This window comes from Uloborus diversus, chromosome 5 (genome assembly GCF_026930045.1).
Source record: "Uloborus diversus isolate 005 chromosome 5, Udiv.v.3.1, whole genome shotgun sequence".
NCBI classification, from domain to species: domain Eukaryota; kingdom Metazoa; phylum Arthropoda; class Arachnida; order Araneae; family Uloboridae; genus Uloborus; species Uloborus diversus.
This window is the reverse complement of record NC_072735.1, coordinates 41,071,608-41,085,620: the sequence shown is the minus strand read 5'-3', so window position 1 is coordinate 41,085,620 and position 14,013 is coordinate 41,071,608. Positions and strand designations below refer to the sequence as shown.

General features: G+C 31.8%; 1 protein-coding gene across 1 annotated transcript; it reads left to right on the top strand.

Annotated features, from left to right (window-relative positions):
• The first annotated feature begins 6,461 nt into the window (after positions 1 to 6,461).
• Positions 6,462 to 6,956, top strand: LOC129222553 (uncharacterized). The gene has a single exon (XM_054857066.1). The coding sequence runs from the start codon at positions 6,462 to 6,464 to the stop codon at positions 6,954 to 6,956; it is 495 nt and encodes a 164-aa protein (XP_054713041.1).
• The last annotated feature ends 7,057 nt before the right edge of the window (positions 6,957 to 14,013 follow it).

The following is a 14,013-nucleotide window of genomic DNA, read 5'->3' as shown; positions in this document are numbered from 1 at the left end:
AAAAATTATTGATTAAATAATGCTGAAAATTGTTACTTATTTTGAGTCAGAAACAGAATACAGTAAGTTCTTCTTTTTCACTAACTAGCTAAAATTCCAAAAATGAGAAAAAATAATTTCGGAAATATTTTCAGTGACAAAATAAAAATGTTAAATTTTGAAGTGACTTTCATTTCGTACTTTCTTTGTTATTTATTTTTAAACATGCCGTAAAAATATGTTTTATGAAAAAAATTCCAAACAGAAAAAAAAGGGAAAGAAAAGAAAAAGACGGTGCAAAACATTGTACTTTTTTAAACACAGTGTAATAAGATCCTTCTTTCACACTAATTATCTAAAGTTTCAGATAATGAGAGAAAATAATGACGCAAATAGTTTCTTTTTTAATTCGAAACAAATAAGTATTTTTCGTTGACAATAGGTCTCATTTTTCACAAAAATGTACGCTTCAAAATAAAAGATAAACATTGTAAGCTAAAGCTTTAGCAAATGTTAAAAACATATTTATTTGCTTCCTGTTTATTTATTTTTATTAATATTTATTTATTTATTTATTTTGAAGTTTCTCCAGATTATTCAAAATTTGAGAATAATGTAAGCTACAATACTTGCAGAACTGATGTAGAATGCCACAATGCATTTGCCTTGCATTTTAAGAACCCGAAAATAATTAAAAATTCTCTGTTACTTTTTATATGTTACGGCTCTGTTCGTCCATAAAACACGAGTCTGTTTTCCCGTGTACAAGCATCGCATTTGCCACAGCCATATTTTTTTCTATACGATTACAACAGTTAAAATATTTTTAATTTAATTTTTAAGCATCAGAAAATGCAGTATCATACTATAAAAATGGGCATTCGAACAAGAAAGAAATCATATTTGCTAAAGCAATGCCAAATTAATTCTCTAAAATGCACTAAGCGCTTATAATGGGATACTAACCTAAATGAACAAGTACTAAACAGAAGAGTTCTAATTTTAAAAAAAGGCAGAATTACACTTAGTGTAAAACATCCCAATATTTACATAAATGAGTGCATCAAATTTTTAGCTATATAAGGGAAATGGTTTTTGTTTCGTGCAGAATTCTAAAAAAAAGGTGGTTTTGTCTTAAAGTAAAAGTTTCAATTCAGAATCGTTGCAAAAGATTTTTTTTTAATTTTTTCTTCAACTTCAACTAAGTTCACGATATAAATCTTTCGTAAAAGTTAACTCTGCAGAAAAACGGGTTTAAATTTTTATTTACGAAAGGTTCACAAAACCTTACAAAATGCAATTTAAATCCTTTCATCTGTGTCTATCTTTTGGTTAAAAATATATTTCTACTCTAATTGATTTTGCATATTGTTAACATATTTTGATTTCTTCAAAAAAAAAAAAAAAAAAAACCTTTAAATTTATCATAAAGAAACTTCGTTTCACATACTTAAGCTTTTTACGATAAAGTATTTCATAATCATATGTTATACCGTTACGTTCAATTAAGGTTGTTATTTGCTCCGAATTTTGGTTTAGAGACTACTGTTAGGCGTCTTTGTATAAGCAGTTCAAATTTGAATGATACATTTATGAAGAGCCAAAAAACTTATGACCACAAACTCAATAGCGTGTTGCGCCATCTTTGACCATAGAAACAGCTGAAACTTGTTTTGCCATGGATAATAAAAGATCTTGGCAGATGACTGGCGATGTATTGTACCACATGTCTAAACAGACGTTACTCAAATTCGAGATTTTCTGACATTATGGAGTTTGCTCTCCGAGCGGGTTTTCTATGGGCACAAAATATGCTTAATTGGATTACGATCCGGTGAGTTAAGTACCAAGAAAATTAACTAAAATTCATCATTATGCTTCACGATCCACTCCAACACAAATTAGCCTTGAGACATGGGGTTGCCTTGTAGGAAAATTCCTGTTTCTATCTGGAAGATCGACGTCATGTAAAAAACAACTGGTCCTCAATTGTGTTTAGACTAGCTGCGGTGCCCGGTTTTGCACGGTCAACCTCGAAAGTAAAAGTCATGTCAAGGGACGCGTGTTCAACCGTCAAGATGGAATAAAAAAAAACAGTAATATTTTGCTGCAGACTGCGAAAAAATTAACAAAAAGTAAAGATTTTAAATCCCCCGATTACAGGAAAAGTCTCAGCAAATAAATGTATTTGTTCATACTCTAGAAAAAAAATCGTAACATCTTTTTTCTCTGTGATTTTCTTCATGTTACAAATTTTCATAAAACATTGTTACGGAAAGTTGAGATGAAGCACTGAAGGAATTTGAATGGAGGAAAGTCTTAGAAAATAGGAATTTTATGTAGAAATGCAAGCTTCATAAATAATAGGTTTTAATTGCCATCTTACCTAATTTTTATCGAAGTAATATGTTAAATAGCCAAACATGAGGACGGAAAAATTTCGAATTTTTACTGGCGTTCGGGAGAAGTAACTCGGACATAGATTAAAAAGTAGGGGAAAACCGCCGATATTGGACCCATTAAGAGCAAGACGCCTGTGTCGCTAAATGTGAAGCAAAAGAAAAATAAAACAATAGGTCATCTGAAGCCAAATTTAATTATAAACCGCCATAGGTACTTACATTTTCTGTAAATATGACGATAATTAAAAAAAAAATATTTTTGACAAAGTTGCGAAACTCCAATATAAGAATATATGCGCCTATATTGAAACATGCGCTACCTAAATTAGACCGCAACAATAAATGATATAATAACTTGCATTTGAACCGTACAGTCACTTTACAGGATTGACAATAGTATTTCCTTTGCTTTCGGCTAACTTGGCGCAGTGTTGATGAACCTACTGATGGCATTTAATACATTTAATTATGATTTGCTCTTCACCTCTATGGCAAATATTGCAATACCATTTGTTGTGTGCCATTTTTTGCTCCTTCCTTTGTGTGACATTATCTGTTCTGTGTTCTTTTTCTGTGGCGATGACTTTAGAATGTTTACTGAAGTAGATTTCCTTTTTCTGCCATCCACTTTTTATGCAAAGGTTAATATGTGTGTCACCTTTACAAAATCATCAATAGAACCAAAAAACATAGCTTGATGAGAACTAGCCACTGATTTCTCAGAACTTTTATAATTTTTTTCCGTATATTGTTCTTGTGCAATCTTGTGTAGCTGACACCGAATATGTAGCGTGTTTACTTTGACGAGTAGACTTTTAATTTCTAACTCGGTTATTGCAAAGTCGCTGTAATTGAACACAATTGTATTAACAGGTCAAACTACAGTACTTAAGAATCAGCTCACAGAATATTGGCCACGCTAGCAGTTTGTCCATAAGAGTCACCTAACAGTTCTCTTTATTCATTGGGTTTTCTCGCATCCACGCATCACATGCTCGATTGAAATAAGTGGACAGAGACTTGAAAAAGGCCACGTCCAGGGGATTAGTTTGTGCTGGAAGAGGAAGCATTACTACACCGTTATCTTTAGCCAAGTTTATAGCACAGCCTCATATTATCGTTCCTGCAAGCAGCTAAGGCTCTTTCCATCGTTTTTTTCCTCCTAAGAACCACATTTCCTCTTTTAGACACCTTCTAAAACAGAGAATGATAGAAATAACGTAGCTTGTAATTGATAAAGAAATCAGCTAAAATATATCGTTAACGAGCACAAACTTCATTCAAATATAAAAAATAAATAATTTTATCAAAAAAAAAAAAAAAAAAAAAAAAAAAACTGAAATTGAAGCTTCTGAAACAAACGAAAAAACTAGTTTTAAGGTTGAAGCTTCTAAGCAAATTTCTTAATAAAAACCAGCTTGAATGCTTTAATAAGCCTTAATTTATATTTTAAGCAATCCTAAATTAAAGCTTAATGGATAATTATCTAGTTTAATGGGTGGCTGCTTCTAGAAAATGTGCTTGAAATGTAAAGGTCAAAATAATTCTCCTGAACTAGTTTTAAAATATGATTAAAATAATAATATCTACGTTATTCAGTTACCCTAATCACTTATTTTATAACGTGATAAGTAAAAAAGCTTGCTTAATTTCATATCCTTTAACTGGACCACCGATCGATATAGAAATAGTTTTTCGATCCAATAAAGGAAAACGTGCCATTTTTTGTTCTTTTACTTATACCTTGTCAGCAAATTTACCAATCGTGCATTTAAATACATATTTGTAATCCCCATTAAAAACTGTTTACAATACAGTAAAAGCACTTTTCTCAGTTAACAAGTTTTAGTAGTGTCCTACCAGGTACAAGTTCTCAAAATTAGATCGAACACGTTTTGAACACAAATCACATCGTAAATCAAGCTATGCAGATCGAAATGTGGCGAAACTTCATCATCAAAGGTTTCAGACACAAATCTTTGTATTTCCGCCGGTAGATTGTAGCACATATCTCTACGCTATATTTTAAGCCCCCGATCCAATTTAAGCAGTGGTCCAATATAAGTGATCTTACCCTACATACACTAAGTTTTAATTATACTATAAGATAGTTCACAACTTTCATGATCTTCTGGCGCAAATTTAAAAATCATCTAAATATCTGCTCAGATCTACGACATTTCCAAAAGCAAAAAGTTTATTGACGTCATTTAAAAAATGAGATAAGAAATAACCTTAAATTAAAACCATGCTAACATCTAAAGTGTTTTATTTTCATCAGTACCACAGTTTGTACATTCATTTTATAGCGAAGGATAAAATTGCAAAGACTTAGGAAATACTAGTTTATCAAATTTTAAAAGTGAAAAACAACACAGATATTTTCTAATGGGATAATTTACTACAAATGTTTGTACACTCAACGCAAATGTCCCTAGTTAAACTGCGAATATTCTGTTTAGAGAATAAAAATATTGATTTCACGTAAAGGGATTATTATTTCCCAACGCAGAATTCTGAAAGTACCACTGAGACACAGAAATCGCTATCAAGAGTATCAAAGCAATTTCTAAGCTATTCGCTAACTAGTCATCTCAGAATAAATTTATCTGAATAAATCTACGTAAACATTAATTTCTTTGAGTTTAGTACGAAAACATTCAGTATTTGATTTATCCTTTTATCTAAATGGCTTATAGGAAGAGAACATTTTTATCAGTTGTAAGTAACTTAGTTATCCCGAAAAAGTAAAAAAAAAACTGATCAATTTTAGCAAACTTTTTGTTCTGATTTTGTAAAATATTTTCACAGTTAGTTCTTTATTCTATATTTTTTAAGGCAACTTGTTAAATTATGAATGAAGTTTGCCTAAAAACAGACAGCGAAGTAAAAGAAGTAAAAGTAGGGTGAACCTACCTTATTTCGTGACATACCTTACTCTGTGATACGAAACATTTATTTTACCACGGAGTTAGGTAGGTTGTGTACACTTAATTTGACATGTTCCTCATAGATGGCAGGATGTTGTCCAAACCCAGGCAAAGCTTTGGAGGTCTCCGGCAACTGGTTTATTGTGTAGCCATTTTGTCAGTTAGAAGAGAACAGTGTGCACGTGGTGTGACTCCTTGCAATAATTAATGTAAGTTTTTATATGTAATCTCTTAAGAAAATTAGTATTTCTTACACTAATATTTAAATTAATACTATAATGAATGTGGTATTTATATTAGTTTCTTGTTTTTGTGTGTAATAATCGTAACGGAGGCTTACAAAAACACAGTTATTTCTTATGAAATTTTGCTACTTTCAGACAGATGGCGCCTATTTACAGCAAGCTAGCCGGTGGGAAAAAAGAGAAAGGTGGGAACAAGCGGAAGAAATACTCAAAGGAAACACTTCAACTCGCAGTGAGGAAGGTAGTGGATGAAAATTGGTCAGTGTACAAGTCTGCAAAAAATTTTTTCATCCCATGGAGCACCTTGAAAGACTACATAACACGCTGTGAAGGTGACAGTGACAGTGTGGATGTGAGAAAAGTGGGGAGACCGTTTGCTCTAGGCCCAGCAACTGAAACTTCGTTAGTGAAATTTGTCATTAATATGCAGGAGCTTGGGTTTGGTTTGACGGTCAGTCGAATCAGGCACATAGCATACTCCCTTGCTGAGAAAGAGTGTGCTTCAAACAACAAACCGTTTCCATTCAGCGACAAGAAAAAATGTGCCAGTTGGAAGTGGTGGCGTGAGTTTCGTCGCAGATACAATTTAGGCCTAAGAACACCCGAAAATTTGTCCCAATATCGGGCAAACAATTCTAATAGGGTGTTACTCAATGATTTCTACGACAAACTCTCTGAGGTTTATGGAAAGTTTCCAGAAGGCATCAAACCTCAACAAATTTAGGAACTGCGACGAAACGGGGCTGTGCTACGTTGTGAAGTCTGGACGAGTTGTTACAAGAATAGGCAAGAGGTTCGTCTATAATCGAGTAATTGCTAACAAGGCTGAAACTCACACCGTTTTACCTTGCATCAATGCCGCAGGTGAATTTGGACCTACTCTACTGATCTTCAAAGGCGCTAGAATGATTGATGATTTGAAAATTGGGGCGCTTCCAAATGTAACAGTTGCAGTGTCTCAGAGTGGCTGGATAAACTCAGAGTTATTTCTGATGTGGTTTCAAAAATTTGTCCAGGGGATTTCCTCAGCAAGGCCTGTGGTGCTATTAATGGATTCACATGCGAGTCACATAACTCCTGAAGTCATTGCAATGGCTTCAGAGAATGATATCATAATTGTAACATTTCCAAGCCACACAAGTCATTTGCTACAGCCTTTGGATGTAGCAGTATACCGGCCTTTGAAATTGGCTTGGCAGAAACACCTGAGGCAGTTTCAAGAAGGTAATCCGCTGAGAAGACCAGGAAGATTCGATTTCCATGGGATGTTCAGTCCCGCTTTTCTGGAAGCATTCAGCAGAGAAAATATCATTTCTGCATTCTGCAAGGCTGGTGTTTTCCCACTAAACAAGATGAAAATTCCTGATGAAGCCCTGACAACAAACGTGGATAACAGGTGAATGGATGAAAATTCCCTGTCAGTCAGCAATGCACCTGCTACAAAGGAAGGCATCGATGATGTGTTAAAACTACCTGATTTTACAGCACGTGCTCCAAAACCTGCAAGGAAGAGGCGTGATCCATCAGCTGCAGTTCATCTTCCAGGGGAGAAATCATGTGGTAATACTTCCACCGCCAGTACCAGTTCCAGTACTAGTGACAGTACCAAATCCTGTGTCAGTGCCAGTACCAGCAGTTTGGTTAAAGCCAAAAAGAACACCAATAAGAGCAAAGGTGAAGCTGAAGATGAATGGTTCTGCCCCAACTGTAATGAAAGTTACTACAAAGGACATAACAAGAGCCCATGGATCCAATGTTGTTTTTTGTTTAAATTGGTATCATGAAAGTTGCCAGGCAGTTGACTCAAAAAAATCCACCAACAGTGTTCATGTGTCGTGTATGTGTACGTAATGAAGAAAATGACAGTGACGGTGATTAAGTCAATACCACGAAGTTAGGTACACTGACTCACGGAATAAGGTAGACTATCACGAATTTAGGTACATGTGATACTTTTTTGGAAAATAATTAAATTACATTATATTATCATGTATTAATTCTGTTTGATGGTTTAATAATTAAGAATAAAGTTTACTATGTCTATGGAAAAAAATATCAAGTCAATAAATTCAGAAAAAATGATCGATTATACTGTTTGAATCCTTAGTATCACGAAATTGGGTAGGTTTACCCTATTATGTTTTATGGGACTTAGTAGTAATAAAACGTACAATTTAAAAGGAATAAAATTGGAAGACTTAGCCACTTAAAAACGGTCTGTATACATAAATACTAAATTAAAACTGATAACTAATTAAACTTTAAGTGGATAAAATAACTTCAATAATAGATAAAATAACAAATAATGTACTGAAAATATAATATTATTTTGAGAACAAGCTGAACTGAACTATTACTATGGCTGTTCTCTAGAGAAATAAAATCAACACAGAAGCAAAAAAAGAAATTACGAATATTACTTCTAAAACTAAAATAATAACCAAATGTTATACGATTAACAAAAATTTAATAACATTTAAGTAAAGCATTTGAAAAACCAAGTTATTATTTATTTACTTATTAGATTACGACCTTTCTTAGGGCTCAATCAAATTATAATATTTTGATGCAAAAGGACATGGTACTTTTCCATTATTTAGCAGCCACTCACCATCGGTGGTGTGATTTTGAGCTTGTGGATAAAAAATTTCCATTTTTATCTTTACGTAAAACCAGTAATTATTGACTGTTACATAAAAACACTGATTTGTAGTTGTAACTCTTATTTTTAAATAGGGTTTGTTGGGGGGAAGTGGGTCAATGGGGTAAGTGGATCAACCCCCCTAAAACTGAAATATGGATAAAGTTTTCAAATTTTTTTGCACGGATCGTGTTAAATTTCACCACAGTGATTGGTTTTGCACATACAATTTGGGGATTCGTGGAATTTTGTTCTTGGTTATAGCCTCATAGCAATTAGTCAAAAAAAAAAAAAAAAATCTGAAAAAAAAAAAAATTGCGAGTTCAAGCAACATTTTTCAAAGAAGTATTTCCAGGTGAGTTATTATATTTTTTATGATAATTAATATTTCACGTATAGTTTAACTTAAAGTTTCATACAGCAACGAGAATTTTTGCATAAAATATTATTAATAACTGTTTAAGAAGAGGGGTCCCACTTGCCCCGTACATTTCTGCTATTAAGGTGTTAGTGGATCCCCTCACTATGGAGTAAGTGGGTCCGCCTATAAAAATGGGTGTTTCAAAATCAAAAGCAACTCTGATTAAATATTTGTACTGGTGAAGTACAAGACAACTATGATGACTTAGTAGAAATTGATAGTTGAGCTACAAAAACTGCTAAAGCTGGTGATTATGTATTTATGAAACATACATGAAAGAAAATTATTAAGATTTAAGTAGGTCTAATGATGGATTATATATATATATATATATATATATATATATATATATATATATATATATATATACTATATCTATATATATATATATATATATATATATATATATATATATATATTTACAAAAAACTGATTCACACTAAAAATTTACATATTTTATCAAGTAACACCTCCTTATCCCTTTTTAAATATGCTTTATTTAAGTTTTAGTTAAAAGGGGGGAACCCACTATAGGGTTAAGGGGGACACCCATCCGATTTTTTTAAAAATATAATCGTTAAGAATATTTAAAGCATTATTTAAGAAAATAATGATAAACTTTTTTCATTAATAATGTCCGAGTTAAAATAAGACAATAAGTTTACATTTTTTGTTTCAAAACTTTTGTATAAGGTTTCAAGAACGGACTATTCTCAAAAGGGGTCCCACTTACTCCATCCAACCCTTATTAATTTTTTTATTACTTTACAAGAACTTATTTGTATAACTTAAAATAGTTTCCATACACAACATATAATTTGCTAAAATCAACTGCAGAAAATGTTTTTCAGTTCTATAAACAGAAGAATCAACTGAAATAGTAAATTCCATTTGATCATTGAGTTAATTTCCCTCTTATTAGGAAGATATTTTTGATTTAAAATATTATTAATTTATAAATAAAAATTTTATGCATATATTAAAAGTTTGTAGATTTTTAAATTGATTGGGGTTTTTTTTTTTCTTTTTTTTTTAATTTTGTCAATGTTATTTCTTTCTTTAGCTTCACTGTTCAACACACAAGATCACTTTTAAATTTTCATATTCTGAATATTTTTGTCAAGTTTTAAATCTTTGCTTTTACACTTAAAAAAAAATCCCTTTATTCATTATTTTACCTAAAAACATTATTAAGTTATTATCTAATGTTCCTCAAAAATTAAGAGTTTATATGGATTTTTTAAAAACGATGTTTAGCAAATCCTGGCAAAGGATAGAGATCTATACCCGTGGTACATGTACGGTATGGATCGAATGCTTACTTGTAGTTTGGAACATGTCCAAGAAATAGAAAATTAGCTTTCTTTCTTAACTTATAGAGGTTAATCTAAAATTTACTTTCCTTCTTACTGTACAAATAAGAAAAATAAAACATTAAAAAGAAACAGAATCTGCTGAGCTGTAGTATTTGAGAACAGAAGAAATTAGTTTATTTTTTTATTCCTAAGCTGTATTTCCTGAGCTTGTATTTATTTGGTCATTACAAATTACTTATACATAACCTGTTATTTCAGTAACAGCGATAAAAGATGGTTGGATTTTTTTTTTTTTTTTTTTAATCCTGTGCTGTGTAACTTTTTTGATCTCACAAAAACAAAATTAGTTTTCGATTCTAAATTTTATATCGTTTTAAATATTATTGCTTAAAAATACATCTTTATTTTTATAAACATAAGAATATTGAATAATGTTGCTATCAATTTATTTTGGATTAACATTGCTGGAAAAAAAAGTTTTGATGCGAATTGTAACAATGTTCTTCAAAGATTCCTTTTATCTGCTTTATTTTTCCTTTATTTTCAATTGACAGTAAAGTTTAGTGTTTTAATTTACTCCCACGCTCAAGAAAAATCTCATCTAAATATATTTTCAGACTCGCTTGATCATGAATGGTTTCCTAATTTTATTTGTCTACGTATGTAAACTTTAAAAAAACTTTTAAAAATTTGTTTTTCTCCTTCTAATAGGAAATGAGGAAGATGAAGAAGTTCGTTAAAAAAGGAAAAGTTACTTTACGGGTTTCAGTGCCAATTTTGTTTTAAGAAACTCAGTTACTTATTCATATGTTGTCCCTCGTGTAACATAAGGACATAAAAATGTTTAATACGAGGCTATTTTTTTTTCCTTCCTTCATTCTTATTTTTTCTTTCATTTCTTGTTTCTTTATTTCTTCTTTATTAATTTTTGAAAGATGCAGTACGCAACTGCGTGTGACACAAATCGAGTGCTAATTTAATAAAACAACTTCAGCCACGTGATGAGCGCCAGTTATACACACGTGTATTCTGGTAGACAACAAAAAAAAAAGAGGGAACTGAAATTTTGCTTTTTTTTACTCTCTATGAGCACCTTACCATAATTCTGCCTAACAGAACACTTGCGAGTACTCTTTTTACAGCACAGATTTATTTATTTATTTACTTTTTGATGATTGTTTCACACATTATGGCATTTACATTCAAAACATTGGGGTCCATTAGTATCCTATTTTTTATGAAATTTAGTATGAATTTAAAATTTGAAAAGGTGAGCTCTTTTTTCAAAATTTATAACTTTTATAGACGCAGAGAAATCACCTGACTTTAGGCCCCGACTGCAAAATTTTGAACTTGTTAGACACAAATTCAAGGTTTTTTCTTTCTTTTTTTCTTATCATTCCTGTTTTTTGACTCAACTGTATTTTTAGGTAACTCATACAAATCCAATAGCACAGTGGTGCCCAACCTACGGTCTGTGGACCACATGTGGCCCTCGAAGCTGATCTATGTGACTCGTTGGCATGTTATATGTTAAGAATCGAAAAACTGTTCTAGAATCTTCCGAAACAACGAATTATTCCCGTACGGTATTGATTGCTGCAAATTTGGAGCCAATTGGTCAGAAATTTGATTTTTAAAAGACAGATGTAAACTTAAGCATATAGTAACAATGACAATCCTTCTCGGTCTTGTTAATTTTCCTTATCAACGTTCGTGCTTTCCCGTGTTATCTAGAGAGAAAAAAAAATCTAATATATTTAGATTTTGCATGCGTTTTGGCCCACGAAAGTCATTTTTATGTGAGGTGTGGCCCTAGGGGCAAAAAAGGGTTGACACTACTGCAATAGAAGTCAATCATGCGTTAAGAAGACGACAACTTTTACCAGTACGATGTTTCCGCTTCAGAAAAGTCCTGTCTGTTTCATATGTCTGTGTTACGAAAAAGACTCCAGTTATTAAAATAAAAGTTGATGAGGCAGAAAAAAAATAAAGAATCCAGAAAACTTTCTGAAAGAAAGTATTTCAAAATTCGAAAACCTTTTTCTGTTATAACAATATAGAGCAAAATACTATTTGTTGATTTTGTTTTGTTATTTGAAACCGGAAAATTCATTCTTCCAATTAAATTAACCGTCAACTGCGTTACAAAAGTTTAAAAGTTTAGCTTTTTTTAAATAAATGTTTGACAGCAACAGAGCTGAATGTAAAAGAACAAAGCATTTCGCTTGAAACATTAATTAATGCTTGTTATTGCGTATTACTTTGTTCAACATCGAAACACATCATAAACTATCTATGTTTGTTCTGAGACTTAAATTGAAAAAGCTTTTAACGGGTTCTGGTTCAAAATTCCTTTCCTCGTCCGAAGAAAAAATCCGTCCTTTGAATCAGAGGGTTTTTATTTTTTTTTAAATCTTTTGAAATTATTTGCAATTTATTAATGTTTTAATTTATTTTTATGAGTTTTATTATAACTTTATATCAAGATTTTTTGACGGCTTGTCTAAACGCCCTTGAAGAAGTTCAATCTTTGTTTTTAAATGTGTTTTATTTCTCCTATGAGTCATAGGACGTCATAATGACGTAAAAGTTAGGCACAAAAATAGTATAAATGAACAAGTTTTGCATAGCTCAGCATTGTTGGTGCAGAATGGTGCTCTGTGGTACCTAAATAATATTCCCTGAATTTAAATTGTTTCCAATTTCGGAGACTCGTCATAGTTCAGAACTTGCTGATAGGCTCGAGATAAAACTAGCTTTGTAAATTCTTTACCTGTTTGTAAATTTATTAAAGTATTCTTGCATACAGAGCGCGGGACACTTGTTAATTTTCAAGACTCAGCCTCATGCAGGGGCGGATACAGGATACCTTTGTATAATGATGCTTTACGCTGACACGACACTCCAATTTTACATTTCTTGCACGATACTAAATCCAAAACGTTTAAACTAATTAACTATTTACAGCACATTTAAAAATTAACTCAGCACAACTTAAAACGAAACTATCTAAAAATTACAACAGAAGGAAATTTTAATCTACAGAGACTTAACATTGAAAAAAATATTTGCACACTTAAATGTTTTATCGATTGAAGCAATGCCTGCAGCTTTGGATATATACATATATATATATATATATATGTATATATATATATATATTGTTATTTTTTTATTTCTTGTATTTATTTCTTTATTATTTATTTATTTTTTATATTTATTTTATTATTTATCTATTTAATTATTTATTTAACTTGCAAAGTGTTGATAGTCCTTACGATATCATTACGTCAACTTTTTTCATTATAGTGTTCAAGCTTGAAGATTCCTTGAAAGTTGAAATGTACATTTTGACGGCTTCTGGCAAGATGTTTTTGTTGTTCAATATTTGCTGATGTACCTAAATAGTACTATAAATTTCAATAAATTTACTGAAATTTTACAACAAAAATATTTTTAACGCTTAAAATGTAAGTAAATTCGCCTTTAAAAAGTGGTTTTCGGTTTCTTGGGACCCTCAAATGTATGACTCCCTCCAAAGCGCAGCGGGTCTGGCGAGTATGAGAATTCAAGCCTGCTGTATAAGTTGTAAATGATTACCCTTGTTTCGATTTTATAGTCAACAAATCCAATTTTATCAGCACAACTTACATGCATTTTGGCTGCTAGCGAAATACCTTCCACCAAATTCCGATCCTTGAAAAAGTATATTTCCCTTCCATGATTTTGATAAAAGTAATTAAAAGTAATATATCTGCATTTGAAATGATCTTTCCCGCCGTGATCTTAACAGGTATCCAGGTCGTTTACAGCAAACACCCCCATACGAGGGCCTCCATGCAAAAGTTCAAACCCACCAAACTAGGACCCCGTTTCATTTATATCATACCGACCTACATATAAAGCATTTAATGCACCTTTGATGGCAGTTTTAAAATATAGGTGAAGTCACTTGGAGGCTGGTGCTCAAATTTGCCGAAAAAGAATTCAATAATTAGAACTGACACCTTAAGTGGTACAAGTGTGGTTAAAATAATATTGAACTTGCTCCAGGAAATGTGTTCTCAGAACTGTCG

Excerpts from the sequence above, each read along its gene's own strand:
- LOC129222553 (XM_054857066.1), top strand. The coding sequence starts at position 6,462 with ATGATTGATGATTTGAAAATTGGGGCGCTTCCAAATGTAACAGTTGCA.